General features: G+C 40.7%; 2 protein-coding genes across 14 annotated transcripts in view; both read right to left on the bottom strand.

Annotated features, from left to right (window-relative positions):
- Positions 1–8,731, bottom strand: part of abcc8 (ATP-binding cassette, sub-family C (CFTR/MRP), member 8) — a 58,941-nt gene extending 50,210 nt beyond the window's left edge. For 7 of the 8 annotated variants that reach the window (XR_008570424.1, XM_054776480.1, XM_054776477.1 and 4 more), the window contains exons 1-4: positions 8,372–8,731; positions 5,936–6,098; positions 1,812–1,953; positions 921–1,042 (exon numbers count right to left, since the gene is read on the bottom strand). Coding sequence is in view for 7 of the 8 variants with exons in the window: in XM_054776480.1 (XP_054632455.1) it covers positions 921–1,042; positions 1,812–1,953; positions 5,936–6,098; positions 8,372–8,392 (448 nt within the window). In the remaining variant the exon portion in view is untranslated. Of the gene's footprint in view, positions 1–920; positions 1,043–1,811; positions 1,954–5,935; positions 6,099–6,551; positions 6,922–8,371 lie in introns of those variants that run through there. The other variant, XM_054776475.1, reaches the window with a different exon arrangement.
- Positions 8,732–10,107: 1,376 nt separating this feature from the next.
- Positions 10,108–19,502, bottom strand: part of ush1c (Usher syndrome 1C) — a 28,054-nt gene continuing 18,659 nt past the window's right edge. For 3 of the 6 annotated variants that reach the window (XM_054777464.1, XM_054777467.1, XM_054777463.1), the window contains 7 exons: positions 19,160–19,201; positions 18,025–18,078; positions 17,825–17,924; positions 17,166–17,275; positions 15,304–15,359; positions 14,302–14,406; positions 10,108–11,249 (listed from right to left, as the gene is read on the bottom strand). In XM_054777464.1, coding sequence (XP_054633439.1) covers positions 14,313–14,406; positions 15,304–15,359; positions 17,166–17,275; positions 17,825–17,924; positions 18,025–18,078; positions 19,160–19,201 — 456 coding nt within the window. In that variant the 3' untranslated portion in view covers positions 10,108–11,249; positions 14,302–14,312. Of the gene's footprint in view, positions 11,250–14,301; positions 14,407–15,299; positions 15,360–17,165; positions 17,276–17,824; positions 17,925–18,024; positions 18,079–19,159; positions 19,202–19,502 lie in introns of those variants that run through there. The other 3 variants (XM_054777461.1, XM_054777465.1, XM_054777466.1) reach the window with 3 other exon arrangements.

Raw genomic sequence — 19,502 nt, 5'->3', positions numbered from 1 at the left:
CCTAATGAAAAAAGGTGAATAATGTCTGCTCAGTGCAGAGTGCACTCGATGATATTGCTTTCAATCCCAGTGAGGTCTGATGTCGGGGCAATGAACCATTCAAGTGGAGATACATTGAATCACTTGCCCCATTTTTAGAATCATATCATCATCAAGTCTGCACAAGCTTACATGGAGGTTGCTGAGGCCTTTGGCTGTTTTTTTTTATTGGCCTGTGGCACATTCAAAAAATATGCTTGAAGAAAAAATAAATAAATAAACAATAGCAAAAATGTAAAAATCAGCAGTAAATGTAGAAGAATAAAGTCAAAATATTACCGTAATTTCCAGCATATAAGCAACTACTTTTTTCTTAAACGTTGAACCCTGCGGCTTATACAGCAGTGTGACTAATTTACTACCATGTTCTCCTCTAGTGACATCTCCAATACTTCAGAACTACTACTAATCGTTTTAATACTATGATAACGTCAGCTCTTTCTTTGGCAGGAGCCAATCACAAGCTGCAAGTTAACTCACGAAGAGCTTGTCAACCCATCCGGAATCGCAGCAGGTCATGACTCACAGTGTCATCTTAGATGACCTCAGGAGCTGATTATGGATGGATTATGCATTATTATGTATTATGATTATGTATTATTATTATGTACATTATGTATAGATATATATATATTATACTGTATATATCATACCTAATGTATTATTCTGCACTTGATTTTGAATCTATGTCTATCTATCTATCTATCTATCTATCTATCTATCTATCTATCTATCTATCTATCTATCTATCTATCTATCGGTCTGTCTATCAACACAGGCGTGACATTACTAAGTTAATCGTGGCTTTGCATCAAAGCCAGTATACAGCACACAGGTGCGTGTCCTCAGTGAAAGAGTTGCATGATGCGAGTGTGCAGTACCTAAGAGTAGTTTAGGGAAGTTGGAAGTCTCAATGTTGTGATAGTAGACAATGGAGGTGATGGCAGCCATGAAAGCCAGGCCTGCAGGCATGTACAGGTGAAGGTGGTGGGACTGGCTGAACCTGCAAGTAGGGTCAAAAAGAGGAAAGATAGCATTAAAAAAAAAATAAGCACAAACCGAGTCCAGTCTACTTTTTGGCCCTTACTACTTTTGTGCATTACTTTCTGGTGTGCATCTGTGTCTCACGTACTTAGCAATGTTAGCATTTTGTCTTTTAGCCAATTAGCTACTGTTAAGAATGGAATATTTTCCCTCTGCTGTGAACAAGATATGTGGAAGGCTTGTCGATAGCAGAAACATGACGCACGATCACAAGGCTATCTTGGCCAGTACAAACACTTTGTTCTCATAGCCATCTTGCACACACAAATATATAATAATTGGCAGCCACGTTTCCGTCAGTCTACCCCAGAGCAGCTGTGGGTACAGATGTAGATAACCACCACCAGTGTGTGACTGAGCAGTGAATGAATAATGGGTTCACTCCACTGTGAAGCGCTTTGGGTACCTAAAAGGCGCTCTATAACATCATTCCATTATTATTATTATTAATGGTTATCAGCAAATAGTAAAGAAGAATCAGGTGACTAGTGGCAAATCCAGTGAAACGGAACAGCTGCAAAGAAGCAGTGACAGTGAGCTAGGTCTTTAGCTCCCCTGAAAACAAAAAATCTTCCGATTGCTGCCTCACTCTCAGTTCCAAAACACAATCTGCACAAACACTTTCCGGCTGGCATTGACACAAAAAAAACAACCAATGTGTTTTTCTACACCCACACAACAACTCAGCACATCAAGCAGAGAGAAGATGGGAAGAGAAGAAGACTTACCCATCAGAGACAATGCCCTCCGCGATCTCACAGACGAGGATGAAGAGCAGCACAAAGGTAAGCAGCCATCGCAGGTTGTGACCAGGGAAGTGTAGCCACGTGCTGTGGTGGATGTGGACCTTGGAACTCTGACTGCCCCAGCCTCACACATGGAACAGAATAAGGAAAATCACATATAGAATCAGTGGAATAAAACAGGCTTTCTTTCTGAGCTCACTTGTGTATCAGCCGCTGCAAGTTGTGAGTATGCCGTGTTACATTAGGCTCGCAAAAGACCAGCTACCGTCTTATAATTACTCAGCGAGCTGCTTTTATGATCACTTTCCTGACATTGACCCCAGAGAAGCATGCGGAGGCTTGACTCCTTTATTTCCCCTCTGACTTGTGCGTCCTTCATCACAAGTTGCCTAACTGTGCTGCCTCTCAGCTCTGAAGGAGAAAGAAACATGGAGGTGCAATCAATCTCATGAATGTACGCTCATGCTGACATCAAATATGGCTCCACACGGCAGTTGGCGGCGTAGAGGTTTTAATATTCATTCCAATTACCCTCTTTGGCGGCCTTGTATGGAAATAGTGGCTGGTCAATTCATGATTCTGCGAGGACGAGACGAGGGATGCCCTCTGCGACATCTCCACATACCCCTGGCCGTTTGACGCCCCTGCACGATCTGAACCTCCATTGGTCCACTAAAGGAAAAAGCAGCCCAGATCATGATGGCGCCCCCTGGACTGTGCCGTGTGGAAAACACCTCAGGTGGGATCTCCTTGTCATGCCAGAAATGTTGGAAGCCATCAGGACCGTCAAGGTTACATTTTTTCTCATCAGAGAATAAAACTCTCTTCCGCCTTTCAATGTCCCGTGTTTGGTGCGCTCAAATTCCTAACGTCCAATTATGTGATGATGAAGGAGATGAAGGAGACCTTTTTTCTTCTTAAAAGCCTTCTTTCACAGATGGCGTCTGATAGTTATTGGACTGCACTCTGCACCAGAAACAATTTGGGCCGAGGATGGTCCCGTGCCTTGACAGCGAATGAGATCCTCCGGCTCAGGGCCGGTGACATTTTTTGGGTCTATCACTTGACTTTTTCGTTTCATAACCCTCAAGAAGTTTCAGATGACTGTCTTACTGCGAAACCTCAACAGCAATGGCGCGCTGCGAGAGGCCTTGCTCATGCAGCTCCCACCGCGTTCAAAGAGAGAAAACTTTTTTGCCTTTGCCATCAAGAGATTATGACAGTGTGAATACCTGACACAACATCACAGTCACTCCACATTTTTGCCACGATTTTGTCTTTAAGGGCTGTGATATTAAACTTTTGATCAGCTGATCAACAGACTGTTTCACCTAAATGCTTGTTTGCAATAATTTGCTTACTCTATTTTTTTTTTGCCTCACTCCCATTTCTTCTTTTTGCATTTTGTAGCTCTACTTAGAGCCTCCTTAAAATCCAACAGTGCAAAATGTTCTTGCAATTTTCCAACAGGTCTTAACATTTGGATCTGGAGCGTATCAATGGCAGCCACATATACAGTATTGACAGGCAGATCAATGAAATGCTCTTCCACTACACGTATCCTGTGTATCCACCTGTTGCCAACAGTTTTGTTTGGTGGTGTGCTGTGAGCTTTTTCTTATGTGCCTTGGTTCAGTAGAGGCTGGGGAACACTGCTGTTAAGCAAAGTATACAAATAGGACTTTTATTCTCTCTGTCAGCACACTCAAGGTAAACACCGCCTTGATGCCCCCGGAGGCCCATAAAGGACAAATGAAAGCGCAGCTCGGGATAATAAAAGAAAGAGGACTAATGTGTGGCTTTCAGCTATAGCTTCTCTTCCACTTCAGTCTTCTTGTTTGCTAAAATTAGCTGCATTTTTTACGTTAATGGAGGACAAATATGAAGACTTAGAATAGCCGTGGGCTGCTAATGAGAATATCATCAAGCTCTGACTATACAGATGTGATGAGAGTGCATGCTGTGTACCGATCCAGTGTGTAAATTGAACACACAGTATTAAAATACCGTATATTTCATTAGAATTATAGTTCATTTGTAATGAATTACCAGGACAAATATTGATGGCTTTTTCATATCCTCCCTTGGTATTATTTATATTATGTCATCATGTTAGCATTTATGTATAGCATCTTTCAATGGCATAAAATGTGCTCAATACATAAATTGTGTGTGTGTGTGCATGTGTGTACGCGTGTGTATGTGTATATATAAAGTGGAGCCTCCAAGCAAGGTTGATGAGAATCCTTTCTATAATATGGGTTGATTTCTAATTTGTTGTCATTTCTAAATGTTTCCAGACCAGCAATAATTATAATTATTAGTATTATAAATTACAATAAAACACACCCACACACACACTTTGATGGCATGTGGCGTGGTAGGAAACATGCCAAGATTACGTGAAGTGAGTGGTATCCACTTACTGTAATTTTAACAACACATGCACTACTGTAGTGATGATGACATACGTTCCAAGGTTATATCACAGTTTTCCTCTTTGCCATCACGGGTGCACTTCTGCATTGCAAAAAACAAACATAAAAAGCCCCAAAAAAGGCTTTCTTGACACCTCAAGCAATTTTGTGCAAGACGGCATCCAACTTGTTGTGCCATTTTTTTAGTTGTGTTTTATTCAGTATAAGAGGAACCCACAGAAGAAGAACTATGTGTCAACCCAATTATGGAGAGTGACAAAGTGTTTTTTTTTCTTTACTGCCTTCTCAAATTTGGCACACAAACACACGAACACCGGAAGGCAGTCGTAGCTGTGACAGTGTCGGCGTCGCACACAATAAACCTTACACTTCAAGCCTGGATGGAGGATGAGCAGATGAGGTGTCACCTTAACACCGTATATGTTGGGACGTGTGCATTCCAAGTAAGTTACAGTAGTTGTGTTCTTTTAGTATTTACAAGGCGTCACAGTTGAAGGCATAGTAGAGATTCTGTATTCCGGACACACGTGATGTACTGATTCATGTTCAGGGTCACAGGTGAGCGAGCGAGCGAGAGATATTAGCGAGCGAGAGATATTAGGTACGAGGTACACCTCTACAGGACACATATACTGTAGACAAGCAAGCACTCATGTTCACACCTATGGACAGTTTAGAGCAGAGGTGGCCAAACCTTTTCCAGAGAGGGACAAAAAAGAAAGGATGCAACTTCACCACTTTGATATTTTGTAAAGCTGAATATATTTCAAGAAATAAACTGCATCTCAGCTTTGTGATAGAGGTGAAGCCTATGGTTAGAATCGACTTTGCTCTTTTTTCTTGTATTTTCCAAATATTTCAACTTTCTTCTCAATTCATCCTCGTAAGTTTTCTTCTCATAATATTCTGACTTTATTCCCATTACAAGTTTATTCTTGGAAAATTGCTACTTTTTTCCTCTTCAGAATACGACTTTTTCTCTTAATATTTTGACTTTATTCTTGTAAAATTACAGAAGTTTTTTTCATTTTTACTGTTGTTTTTTTTTTATTTTCCAGCTATTTCAACTTTGTTATTGTACATCTCGCAATTATGACTTTATTCACAATATTTTCTCTTTATTTTCATACTATCGTAACTTCTCCCTTATCCTGCAAACCTAATTTTATGAATTTTTTATGAATTTTATTCATTGTTCTGTTTGTTGTTTAATGTTTTTCTTTAATATTTCAACCACTATGCTGCTTAAATGACATTATTTGTCTTCATAATATTACATTATTCTCCTAAAATGCAAACTTTTTTCTGCATATTTTGACTTTATTGTTGTGTAAATGTTGCTGATTTTTCCATTTTTGCTGCTGTTGCTGTTTTTTAAAAAATATTTATTGTTATATTATGTGCCACGGGCAAATCAAAAGGCTGCCGTGGGCCACAAATGGCCCCCGGGCTGCACTTTGGACACACCAGATTTAGAGTCTCCAATTAACGTTGCGTACTGCTCATGCAAACTCCACACAGACAAGCTGAGATTCAGACCAAGGACCATGTGGCTATGAGGCAGGTGTACTAAGTACCAAACTGAGACCCACAGGAACTTTTGCTGACTCAACATGTGAACGTATGTGTGTGTTTATGTGCAGGAGTAGTTTGCGGGCCAACACTCACCGATGAAGAGGATGGGGAATGTGATGAAGAGGAGGAAAACATGCGGCCCCACGTTGAGTGCGTCCAAGAAGCAGCCATTGTTCAGAACTCCCCCGTCCACGTTGTAGGCCTCTGAGTTATTCTCGCTCCCACAAAACGCCAAGGACATGGTGGAAGCGGGACTCTGCAGGGAGCCAGTGTGAGGAAGGAGGAGGAAGAGGATGGGGGAGTATCAGAGACAGAGGAGAGACCGACAGATTTTAAAACAGCAGCATGGTGTCTGTACAGCAAACACCGAAAACCTCTCAGCAGATCCTGGCAATTCCAAGCGTGACCCCCTTGCTGCTCCCCCTTAAATCCAGCTCGCAAAATTTGGCTCCAGTGACGAAGAGGGGACAGAGGGAAGGAGAGACAACCCCAATCCAGTGCAGTCCAGTAACTCCTTCTCCTCCTCTGCAGTCTAAGCAGCTTTGGGGGTCATGATGGTGAGGAACATCTGCATCCTGTCTACATGCGACTGCACACATCCTTTTAAAAGTCAGGCGTCAGTTTCCGCACAGCTCCACCGGAATGCATTCACACTCTCTCACATGGCTCGCACACACACAGAGAGCGGCGGCGGCATTCTGCAGTGCACCTGCTATTCCTGTCTCTTTGCAGACCACAGCGACCTTGGGAGACGAGAGCGGGAGGGGGCTGAATGCACAGGCAGGCTGGGAGACCGAGCCGGGAAAGGTAGGCGGGTGAGGATGAGGGGGAAGGGCGGGAGAGAACACAAAAGGATGAAGAGAGAGAGAGAACAGGGTTGGCTGAGGCTAGTGGGGGGGGGTTGGAGTTAATGTGGAACACAAACGTCATACAATCGTGAAACATAAATCCCACCCCAATTTTGAGCGTTACATAACTCCACCTCCCATTCATTCATTCATTGACAGTCTCACATTTCTATCGCACCCGAAAGATGTAATAACGTCTTCCTTTCTACACACAATCAGTGCGAATGGTTCATGCGTGGAATAAATGCGTGTTCAGTCCTGGGGGAAAGCCAATAGCAGAGCAGGATCAGGATCAGCAAGACTCACATGGGAGCAGCTTGGAATAATCCAAACGGGACTCACAGACCGATGTCTTTTTTTACATTTTTTATGACTACTTATTTCATAATACAACATAGGCTGGGATCAATTCTGAAATATACTGTAGATGCCCCCGATACTAAATGTTTTGACTATAAAATTGATACTCCAATGCATTAACTTGAGGTCATGTTTATCAATGAACAGGAACCCAGTGGAAAGTAACTAATTATTGAGAGTTTGAACTGATCGTGAATTAGCTTTCATTCGAATAGTTGTTCTTACTTTATGTTCATGGTTATTATTTTATTTGTTTTCTTTTTTTATTGTTTAAAACACAATTTTTTTTTACATGTTTTATATGATTTTGTCCTCTGTTTTTTCTGTTGTTGTGTAGTAGCTTGGCTGTACAGTGTTCCCTCATTTATGGCGGGGGATGGGTTCCCAAAATAGCCCTCAATAAGCAGCAAAGTAGACAGCTTTATTTGTTTGCAATTATGATGTTATTATTATGTTTTAGGGCTGTAAAGCCCCTCACCATATACTATGTACGCTTTTTTCACATTTTAAACACTTTCAAAATTATGACTTTATTCTCATTATATTATTACTTTATCCCCAACCTAATTTTCCACAAATTACAACTTTATTTTGCTATTTGCAAGCATATTATGACTTTAAAAAACAATTATTTAATCAATTACAACTGTTTTTTGTCATTTCTACTGGGTTTTATATATATATATAATTTTCCCACTATTTACATTTTCTTCTTGTAAATTTTCCTCTCATAATTCTGACTTTATTCCCATAATATTTGGACTTTCTTGTAACATTATAACATTGTCGAAAAATTAAAACTTTTTTTCTTCATATTTAGATTTTTCAATTTTTGCTATTGTTTTTTTTTAAGATTTGTTAAATTATACTATTAGAATGTGCTGCAGGCCAACAAAAAAATTACCACGGGCCACAAATGACCCCCGGGCCGCACTTTGGACACCCTTGAACTAGACTAGAGTCAGGGAACAACTGGCTGTAAAAGTGCATACACACACACAAGGTAAATAAATACAAGCTTATCGTGGAGGGTGATTTTGTCTAACAAAGATGACGGCTGAAAACTGAAATTTTCACTCTTTTCCATCTGTGTGACAAGTTTCCCTACTCTCTGCACATTTTTATAAATATCTTCCAGTGAATCGTGCCAGTGCACAAAACTGGCATCGAAGCCAAACTGACAGCGAATTATTTTCAAATCTGCATCACACTCGGGTTTGCATCCTTGCACAAGCACATTTTCGAGCGCCAAGTGAGAATAGTGCATAACAACGCATTAGTTAGCAAGTATGAGTGAGGCAGCAGGTGGTCTCGCACTTACCGGTTTGTATCGTGAGATCATGGTGGGAGCTCCTCAGCGCAGCCACATCCGTCACTTCCGAGAGCCAAAGGGCAAATAAGCTTCCAGAGTGTCCTCCGACATGAGCTCGGAGGGGCCGGCCGAACGTTGGACGCGATCACGCGGGCCTACAGGCGGCGGTGGACGGCTTGGAGGCGTGGAACTGTCCGTGGTGCTGAAGCTGGGGGACTCAAAGAAGAATATCCTCTACCCTGGCAGGCTCACCTTTCGGTCCCGGTCATGAACTGGCAAGCAGTACAAACTAAAGCACCACAGCAGGTCGATGCAACTGTGGAAATGGTAGCCAGACACAAGTCACGTATGCAGCATGAGTGGAGATGATTCCAGTGTGGTTATGTAACTGGCAAGTGGGTTGATGCACACAGCACACATGATTACATGGGGGACTGTTCAACCTACTTTTTAAAGATGTGTTTCATTCTTCTGTTAGTACCCCTATACTATAACCATGACAAATACTTACAGTATATACAGATGAAGATAAAGACATCTAGGTCATCTAGGTCTAGTAGATATGAAGGATTTTCTGAAAGTAGGCATAAAAAAGGAGCGCTGTTGCCCCCTGAGGACATTCATCTGCACAGCTATGCATGATGCTCCCTTGTTAGAATTGCTGTGTGCAACTGTGGAACCCAATACTTACGTTTCAACTATACACTGATACCTTGTTTATCACAATTAATCGGGCCCAGATCCGACCGTGATAAGTAGGATTCCTTATTTATAAATGGAATATTTTCGCAGTTATGGAATAGAAAACCTATTTATGATCTTCTAAAGACGGCTTTAAACACTATGAGAGCCCTCTAGACATGAAACAACACCCCTATAATCGCCTTTACACTATTACCAATATAGTAGATATAATTAGAGAAAATTAAGCCAATTCAGACATAAATAAGACTCGTGTGTGTTGCAACAAATGTCTTCCGAACATGTGGACAGGAAGTGATGTCAGAGCTTCAGAGTTGTTGCTGGATTACAACCACAACAGTAGCCCGTGTTATTATGATCACTATGTTATTATTATTATTATTATTATTGTGCCTGTTGTGAGAAAATTGAAACCTGCAATAAAAAGTAGTTATAGTTTCACCAAACAATTACTGACACCTAGTGACCAATGAAGATACTACAGTCACAATTTTAATGCAAAACAAATAATAAAGTTGCAATTTTTGGAAAATTAGATTGAAAAGTTATGTTATGATAATAATGAAAAAATATTGTGAAAATAAAGTCGTAATATTAAAAAAATTGCGAGAAAAAAATGTGCCAGATGGAAATTTAATTGTAAAAAAAAATAAAAGTGTAATTATGAAGAAAAAGTTGATGCTAATAATAGGCTTTGTCACCGATAACACAAAGCTGAGATGCAGGCTGTTTTTTTCTTTAACTATAAAAAATGTCTCAGCATATCTAAATGGGTTGTTTTCAAAAATGTAAAAGTATAACCCCCACATCTTTATTTTTCAGTATGTGGCCCTCGGTGGAATAAGTTTGGACACCCCTCTTATATTGTTCACAAACTCAGTTGGTCCTCGGACACCAGACTTTGAATGAGAGCCAATGGTTGTTTTTGCTTTTGTTTATTTTGCACTATTGTGCTGAAACAACTGTTTGTAGGGAAAAAAAGAAATGTGGGAATAATTGTATTATGTTTTTAATTTTTTGTATTTATATAGTTACATTGTTCACAAAATATACATTTTTTGGTTTTCATAGTCTTTCTCCTGTGTTTTATTCTGATTATAATCATGATCAACAAACTAAAGGCAAAATCATAAAATCATTCAATGATCTTGAAAATGATCAGTAACAGCATTACCGATACTGGTGCTGTATTTACTTACTATCGGGCCGATACCAAAATTTGCAGTATCACCCACCTATGCTGGAAAGTGGTTTTAATACTTAATACACTGTTACAAGATACTGTATTACTTTTAAAGAAATTATTTTTCTTTTCATATTATTTTTAAATTTCGGACAAAAATATCCATGTCCAAAATGATTGATATTCTTTGTCAATACAAGCATATGCCATTTTAAAATGTTATGTTTCACAGAATGCTGTTCTAGATTGCGCTAAAACGTACCAAAACCCCTGACAGTCGTGTAAAAAGACTATAAATAATTTGGGGTTTAATTGTTAAATTTGTAGCATATTATTTTATTTACTGCATCACACCATAATTCCCCTCACTGTATTAATAAAAAATCTATACAGTTGCACCTCAAAATGATTCAACCAGCATTGTAAATTACATTCATTTTCAAAATGTGCACACTCTCAATAAATAGCCAATTTTAAAAAGTGACTTTACAAATCCATGTTACGTTACAAATAAATATAATTTACAATGAATGCAACAATCTATTATCTATAATGTTAAGAAATACGCCAAGCAAAGCAGCATATATCCAGTGTGAATTTCTTTATTACTGCTTTGACTTCAAATTAGTCACGTTTTTTTCCCTCCTGCTGACCAATAAAACCACCAGCATGAAGGAAACCAGCGTGACTCGTGTTTCCTAATAAGGGAGGAGGCTTCATGGACCGGCCTGCCTGAAAGGGAATACTGGAGAAAATGAAATATTGACAAGAGCATCCGTCAGACAAAGAAAGCAATACAGTATATTGACGGGATCCTCTTTTTCTAATTTGCAAGGCAAAGTAGGTGTGGAGGCCGTTTGTATGCAGCAACAGAAAAGAACAACACGGTGCATCAGACTGGTGTGGTGAAAAAGATGAGATACTCCTGAGGGAATCCTGAAGAATTAAAAGCTCCTTCTTCTTCACCAGACTGGCTGTCTTTGCCGTAACTAGAAGAATGTTCTGTTGGAGAAGACAAAAGACAGTTTTTTACTGATAGGGAATACAGTGTAAGCTAGTGGTGGCCATATGACATGGGTGGGTGTTTTGCAAATTGCAGGTCTTTAGTCCCAAGTCTCAAGTAAAGACGTACAAGTCCAAATGACGTCTCAAGTCAAGACAAGACAGGTCGAGTCAAATACGAAGTAATAGGCTTAAAATTTGAGTCGTTACAAGTCATAAGCAGTGTTAAGTGTAATAAACTTGGGTGGCTTGATTTTCTTGCCTCCTGCGTCCTCATACGTTCCCCTGGGTCGCAAAAGTTGACACATCGCGATGTTAATCGCTGCCACTCTCCAGCAGTCTGGCACTCACAGAAATGTAAGCCACACCCTTGCTGTTTTTTCTTAAAACTGATTGGACCTTAACAGATGCATTCAATGAGGCAGATTCTGTTGGAAAATGTGTTGTCTTGCTGGAAATGACATAATAAGGGTCACATTAGTTGAATACTTCGAAAGGGGACACGTTTAACTCAACACACTCACTCGAAATCTCAAGTATTTTCAGGTCGTCAAGTCCCAAGCCAATGATGTCAAAGTTCAAGTCGGGGGTTGCGAGCCCAAAGTCATCAAAATTGTGACTCGAGCCTGACTACACTCTAAGGCTCATGACTTGAATCCACATCTTTGGTATTAGTCACAGGTTTTATTGGGATCGAAAAAGCCAAAAACAAAATCGGTACGAGAAAAAAAAAAGGTCAATCCTCAATGTCAATCGCCCATCACGAGTGTAAGCATGCAGACAACAACACATCAACACATGTACGGTGGTATGAAAACGTGTTTCCCCCCTTCCTGATTTCTTATTTTTTTGCATGTTTGTCACACTTACATGTTCCAGATTGTCAAACAAATTTAATTAGCCAATGACAACACAACTGAACAGAAAATGCAGTTTTTAAATGAAAAAAAAATCTAAACCTACATGGCCCTGTGTGAAAAAGTGATTGCCCCCTAAACCTAACAACTGGTTGGGCCACCCTTAGCAGCAACAACTGCAATCAAGCGTGAAGGAATTTTGGCCCACTCAACTTTGCAGAATTGTTGTAATTCAGCTACATTGGGGGGTTTTCCAGCATGAACACAGCATCTCAATAGGATTCAGGTCAGGACTTTGACTAGGCCACTCCAAAGTCTTCATTTTGTTTTGCTTCAGCCATTCCGAGGTGGACTTGCTGGTGTGTTTTGGATCATTGTGCTGCTGCAGAACTCAAGTTGGTTTCAGCTTGAGGTCACAAACAGATGGCCGGACATTCTCCTTCAGGATTGGTAGACAGCAGAATTCATGGTTCCATTTATCACAGCAAGTCTTCCAGGTCCTGAAGCAGCAAAACAGCCCCAGACCATCACACTACCGCCACCACATATTACTGTTGGTATGATGTTCTTTTGCTGAAATGCGGCATTGCTTTCATGCCAGATGTAATGGGACACACATCTTCCAAAAAGTTCATGTTTTGTCTCGTCAGACCACAGAGTATTTTCCCACAGGGATCATCTTGGGGATCATCAAGATGTTTTCTGGCAAAATTGAGACAAGCCTTAATGTTCTTTTTGTTTAGCAGTGGTTTTCGTCTTTTTTTGGGCTGTTTTTTTCAGGCTGTTTTTGCCCAGTGTCTTTCTTATGGTAGTGTCATGAACACCTGACACAAGTGAGGCCAGCAGTTCTTTGAATGTTGTTGTGGGGTCTTTTGTGACCTCTTGGAAGAGTTGTCACTGCGCTCTTGGGGTATTTTTGGTTGGCCGGCCACTCCTGGGAAGGTTCACCATTGTCCAGTGTTTTCGCCATTTGTGGATAATGACTCTTACTGTGGATCACTGGAGTCCCAAAGCTTTTGTGTTCCGTTGTGTTGTCATTGACTAATATTTAAATTTGTTTGATGGTCTGAAACATTTAAGTGGGACAAACATGCAAAAAAAAAGAAATCAAGAAGGGGGCAAACACTTACTCACACCACTGTACAGGCCAGTTGCACAAGCACAAAAGAATAGAAAGAAGACTGAAACTGCAGTCCAGAGAATATTTTTCATACTGTAGCTTTTGATAAGACTCGTGCAGAACTTCCCCCACAGCAGGGGTGTCCAAGCTTTTTCCACAAAAAAAAGGTTACATCTGTTTTTTCCATTTCTGCTGTTGTTCCCCGCCCCCACAATTTCAACTTTCTTATTGTAAATTTTCTTCTAGTAATTATGACTTCATTGCCAAAATATTTTGACTTTATTTTCGTAACATAACTTTTCCCTCAACCTACTTTTCCAAAAATTCCAACTTTATTATTTTCATTTATATTAATATTTTAATGTTTTAAAAAATATATAAAAAATATAATGAATAATACTATTATTTAATAATATATTAATAAAATAATAACACACTTATTTAAACAAAAAATTATACATAATATATAAAAATCACATAAAAAATGTAAAAAATTTAATTTTTGCTGTTTGTTTTTTCTTGTTAAATTACATTTTTAGAATGTGCCGTGAGTCGCAAATGGACATAAGGCCGCACTTTGGACACCCTTGCCCTACCGTGTCACAATGCATGCGAGAACATGTCGCAGTCCCGAGGAACAACATCAATCAGAACAACTGCTGAAGGCTGGCAGGAGTCCTGCGCTGCTTTATGAGCGTCCATGACCTGATGGCACAGGACAATAGCACACATGCCACATGTGTGTTTATATACACTAGGATGGCAGATATACGACGGGAAAGGGTCAGTGATCACATTATCTGTAAATGTCTTCACCTGAATAGCATGTTTCCATGCAGCGCACATGCAATAAAGAGACATCACCTTCAGGCAAAAAGTCAATTCAATTGTACTCACTCTTGCAGGACGACATAACACTGCCAGTTTCACAAAGAAGTACTGAAGTACTAAAATACTCTTGTTGTGTTCCTCCTGACTGACAGTAACATGTGCTTAAGGAGGGGAAAAAACAAATGTCACAGCAAACATCCACTCTGCCGTGCAGACGAGGAAGTTTGAAAAGGGATTCAGTTACCGGGTGGAGAGTTAGGGTTGAAGCAGGTAGCCGTGCCTGTACAGTGTTGCACTGCCTTCAAACACCTGTCTGTTCACAGTGGGACTGACTGATGCTGACTTAGGGCTGCACACACACACACACACACACACACACACATACACCCACCCCGCAGTCATATTCTACTCCTTAATCACATACAGGTTATTGCCGCAAGCACCAACAAATATGTATTCACATAAACAGTTGTAGAGGAGACAAGTGTGCGAGCTCTGAGTTTTAATTGAGCACTCCTTGTTGGCGTCAAGGTTGGCAATAACACTTTCAAAGAACGTCAGATTCTGTATGACTCTATACAAATGCTACATTACGTTAGCTACCACAAGCCCCAGAAGTAAACAAATTAAAAGAAAATTTAAAAAAGAAACATCTACAAGGAACTCTCTCAATGCTAACATGTGTGGGTCAATATTATCGTTTATTTTCCATGATTATGTTTACTATATTGGGTAATATAAGTGTAAAGGCGACTATAGGGGTGTTATTTCATGTCTATGAGCTCAAATAGTGTTAAAATCATACTTTGAAGGTCTCACTCTGGCAACACTTCAAAGCAATCATCGTTGAAACGTGCCAAGCAAAACAACAACCACTTTGACGGCCCTTTTTTTGTGCAGCTCTTCACAACTTTTTGGTTTTCTGGCCAATAAAAAAGACAAAGAGTGTGACCTGTGCCATTACTGCACCTTCCCGTGACGCAAAGTCATGGCATTTTCTCCAAAAATGTGTTTCAAACGCTTGTACAGGCGATTACACAGAAAACAGTATGGCAACAGGCTTCCTTGAGGGATGTCTTACTGAAATGACATCACAGCTCAAGGGGCTACAGAGCATAGGGGCTTTTCAAAATTAAATGACTTACGTCTATAAAATTGCTATGTATTTTATGCAAAAAATGCGTGCTATTTCCTCACTTTATCCGTGTTTAAGAATTTGGGATAACCTTTAAAAGGGAATACTTACACTTCATCTTCATATTCTTTTGGGGGCGACACTGCAATCACAACATCTATCCAGTCCTGAAAAGGAGGACAAAATATGTCAAAAAACATGTCAAACTAATCATTGACAGTAACAGCCAAGTGCCACCCACAGGAAATGTATTACAGATATACAATTAATTTTTTTCAAGCGGATACCGATATTGATACATTTTTGCTCCTCAAGACATAGCCGATACCTTTTATATGTATTATTTTTTAATTTTGGATTCAGATTTGGATCCAAAAGACTAAATTTACATTTAATTCCACCTGGAGTTAGACTCAAACTAAGTTGGATTTGACAAACTGTACCTGTAGCACTGGTGTGCAGACTTTTATTACCAACTTCAATTTTATTATTTGTTCCATGAAATTGCATTAATTGATTCCCAACGGTATTATCTTCATTTTCTAGCGTGTTTCTTGGCTGCACTGCTTCCAGTTGTGTACAGGTATGTGCATGTTAGATTTTTGTCCAATCAAATTTCAGCTTCTACAGTATGTGTTGCCATATCAATGTAATCGTACCAGAGCCTTTAGAATCAGGGGCTGTTTCCTTAACCAAACAGACTTCAGAGTTGCATCTAGCTTGCTGGCCCACTGTAACATCAGCATTTTTCCGTCCTCTGATTGGTTCGATCAGATCAAAACAATATATATTATATATATATTATATTTTTTGTCATGTTAGTAAATATTGATCAAGGTGCTGTTGGCTCAGTGGCTATGTTGCTAGCGCTAAACATGGGTGGCCGTGGCTTGAAAACCTGCCACGGACAACTTTGTTGTCATTTTTGACAAGGATAATGGCCCTCACAATTTCTGTCAAAACAAAAAAACATCTGGCGGGTTAAATCTTCACTGAAGGCTCAGGTACCAAATGCACCGCCCGCCACTGACCTGTAGATTTTTCCTAACCAAATATCATCACTACTATTAACAAAACATTCAAAAATAGCGGCAACTCAGAAGTACAAACCGTGGGTCGGAGTAGTTTGCTGGCCGACGAGGGCCGGCATCTTCGACGATGGTGGGAGATGGGAGCGGGCCCTTTCTTTGCAGCTAGCTTTAGGGCAGCTTCTTTGGCGGCGTGGCAATGCTGGCGTTTCGGGTGGCTGGTGGGGTTTGGTGTCTTAAGGGGTTGATTCTTTTTTCATGTCGCTACGCTAAGTGTTTGCAGCATGTTTGGTGTGGCTAGCGCGTGAGGTGCCTGGGGCAGTCGGGATGTCCCACACATGTTTGGAGCACGCCACGCATAAATTCAGAGAAGTCTAGCCATTTGCATGGTGTTCTTGATAATAACTAAATTCACTTAAGTTCTTACATCAATAACTATGACACTGTACTACCAAACTCTTATGAGCTATTTTAGTTGTTATCATTATATTGGTCCAAACAAATGTACCTTAGTTGTACCAGGCATTCAAATGAACAAGAAAATGAAGAGGGTGGTCTGATCATCTTTTCCATGCCTGTAGTATTGCAAATCCAATTGCCAGCTACATAGTAGCTTGGATGTTAAAGGGTGTAAAAAATAATTAGGAAAGATCGGTGGGCCGGTTTAAAAGGCGTAATGGGCCGAATGTGGCCCGCGGGCCATATTTTGTTCAGGATTGATAGATTTTTGATAGATTTTTCCACCTTTGTGTCGACCGAAGCAGTTGACCATGTCAGTCAACGTCAGCCTAAGCAGGCACTTTTTAGTAAGAAGAAGAACACGGTAAACCAGGACTTGATGAGCTGGTCGGCTTATCCAAATAAATGGCAAATAGCCATTAAAACATCTCTCAGCTCACCATTTGTACACAGCAAAAATAATTAATTTAGAGCGAAAACAATTACCCCTCCGCTATTCCAGGCTCGGGCCAGAGAGTTTTGCCCTTCAGTGAGTGGAGCATCTATCAAGATCTTCCCATTAACAGCCATAAGTTCATCTCCGGGTACAATGCCACCTGCAAACACACAAGACACATTTCGCTACCAAGCAAGCGGTGAGGCACAGGCACACAAATAAATATGAGCGCCACCTCAGTGTATGAGAACATACAAACAGTATAGTCCAGGGGTGTCCAAAGTGTGGCCAATTGTATTCCAATGACAAAAGTCACAATTTATGAGAATAAAATCATAATATGATGAGGAAAAATAATGTCAGAAGATATACTTTTTTTAAAGAGGCAAGCTTAAATATTTGAAAAAAAAAAACCTACAACAGCAGAAATGGAAAGAACAGCTGTACTTTTACGAGAATAAAGTCAAACTGTTAAGACAAAAAAGTCGTACTCAAAAAAAGTCCCTATTTTCTGATTGTAAAGTCATAATATTATGGGCAAAAAATTTCATTTTAGTAACACTTCACCTATATCACAAAGCTGAGACACTGTTTTCCTTGAAATATTTATAACTTCCTAGCATATCTACAAAATATCGAAGCGGCCCTCGCTGGGAGTTTGGAAGTTTGGACACCCCTGGTATAGTCGACAGGCATTGTGTGTACTGACCGTGCTTGTCTGCAGCCCCTCCCTCATACACAGACGACACGACTAACTTCCCCAAAGGTGAGTCTGCACCCCCCTCCAAAGCCAAGTCCAGCTGTCCCACCTCAAGAGCGGGAAAGAAGCATCAGTCGTGCTCGTCCATCATTTACATAACAGGCAAAAATCATCCGATTAAAAAAGTGCGCCATCAGCGCAGTGAGTACCTTTCTGATCCTGAGCAGTCTCACGTCCCGTCCTGCTATCTGATCTGATGAGAACTAAGAACACGGGGAGGAAGACAAATGAAAAGAAAGACTATAATAACAATAATGAGCTTATAGGTGCCAGGATAAAAGAATTGCTTCCTCATGTCTTTATAGTCACAATCAGCAATAATTGCTCAGGCTTTTAACAGCAAGGGTTATTACAGGTATACACAATGAACACTTGTGGTACTTGTGGTGAACAATATAACTGTGTGTTTCTGTAGCCAGCAGAAGTCCACCCATGCATCCACCTTCTTATCTTAAGTTGGGTCAAGGGGGGCAATAGCCTAAGCAGGGAAGCTCAGACTTCCCTCTCCTCGGCTATGTTGTCCAGCTCCTCCCGCCGGATCCCGGGGCATTCCCAGGCCGGTTGAGAGACATAGTCTCTCCAACGTGTCCTGGGTCTTCCCCTGAACACCTCCCCAGAGAGGCATCCGGGAGGCATCCTGACCAGATGCCCGAGTCATCTCATCTGGCTCCTCTCAATGCAGAATAGCCAGGGTTCTACTGCAGGGTTCTATACAGACTTTCTCCAGGAGTACAGTGCTTCTCACCTTATCTTTAAGGGAGAGCCCAGACACCCTACAGAGGAAACCGCTTGTACCCGCAATCTTGTCCTTTCGGTCACTACACAAAGCTCATGACCATAGGTGAGGGTAGGAACGTAGATCGGCTGGTAAATTGAGAGCTCAGCACCCTCTTCACCACAGCACCATCCTTTCCTCACTCGTGAATAAAACTGCACGGTACTTAAACTCCTCTACTTGGGGCAGGATGTCACCCCCGACCCGCAGATGGAACTCGATGAACCATGGAGTCGGTCCAGTACGCTATTCTCCCAATGTACTCCCCAGTGGTTCCTCAGTCAAATGCCTTCTCCAAGTCCACAAAACACAGGTAGGCTGATTGGGCAAACTCCCATGCACCCTCAAAGACCCTGTTGAGACTGTAGAGCTGGTCCAGAGTTCCACAACCAGCCAGTGGAAGCCTTTGCAAAGTATTTCCCACCAATTACCAGTGCATATTCTACCATTATTATTTACCATATAAATACATTCATTTCATTTTGTTCTGCAAAGAAGACATACAATACCATTGAGTGGGGATCGAAGTCTTCCAAGTATTTCTGAAAGCCCTGGAAGAAAATCAATGAGCAGTTCATTTAACACATCAATATGTCAATAAAGAATTACCAAAGAGCACACAAAGCAACAACAAACGTGTGTATGTTCTGTGGGCGCGTTTCCTTTGACAACCAGTGTGTGAATGTCTTCGAACCGCTCTGGTTTCCAATAAACCAGAACCAGGAAGGCACAAGAGGGCAGAGGCTTTTAAAGCATTTTTTTTTGACAAAATCCAAAGAAGAGACAAGAAAAAACACATAAGTGCAGGCACACACACGCACCAAGAAAGACCCATATTCAGGGGTTCTGCCA

Source organism: Dunckerocampus dactyliophorus, chromosome 5, assembly GCF_027744805.1.
Source record: "Dunckerocampus dactyliophorus isolate RoL2022-P2 chromosome 5, RoL_Ddac_1.1, whole genome shotgun sequence".
In the NCBI taxonomy this organism is placed as follows: domain Eukaryota; kingdom Metazoa; phylum Chordata; class Actinopteri; order Syngnathiformes; family Syngnathidae; genus Dunckerocampus; species Dunckerocampus dactyliophorus.
This window is presented reverse-complemented; position numbering and strand designations above follow the sequence as displayed.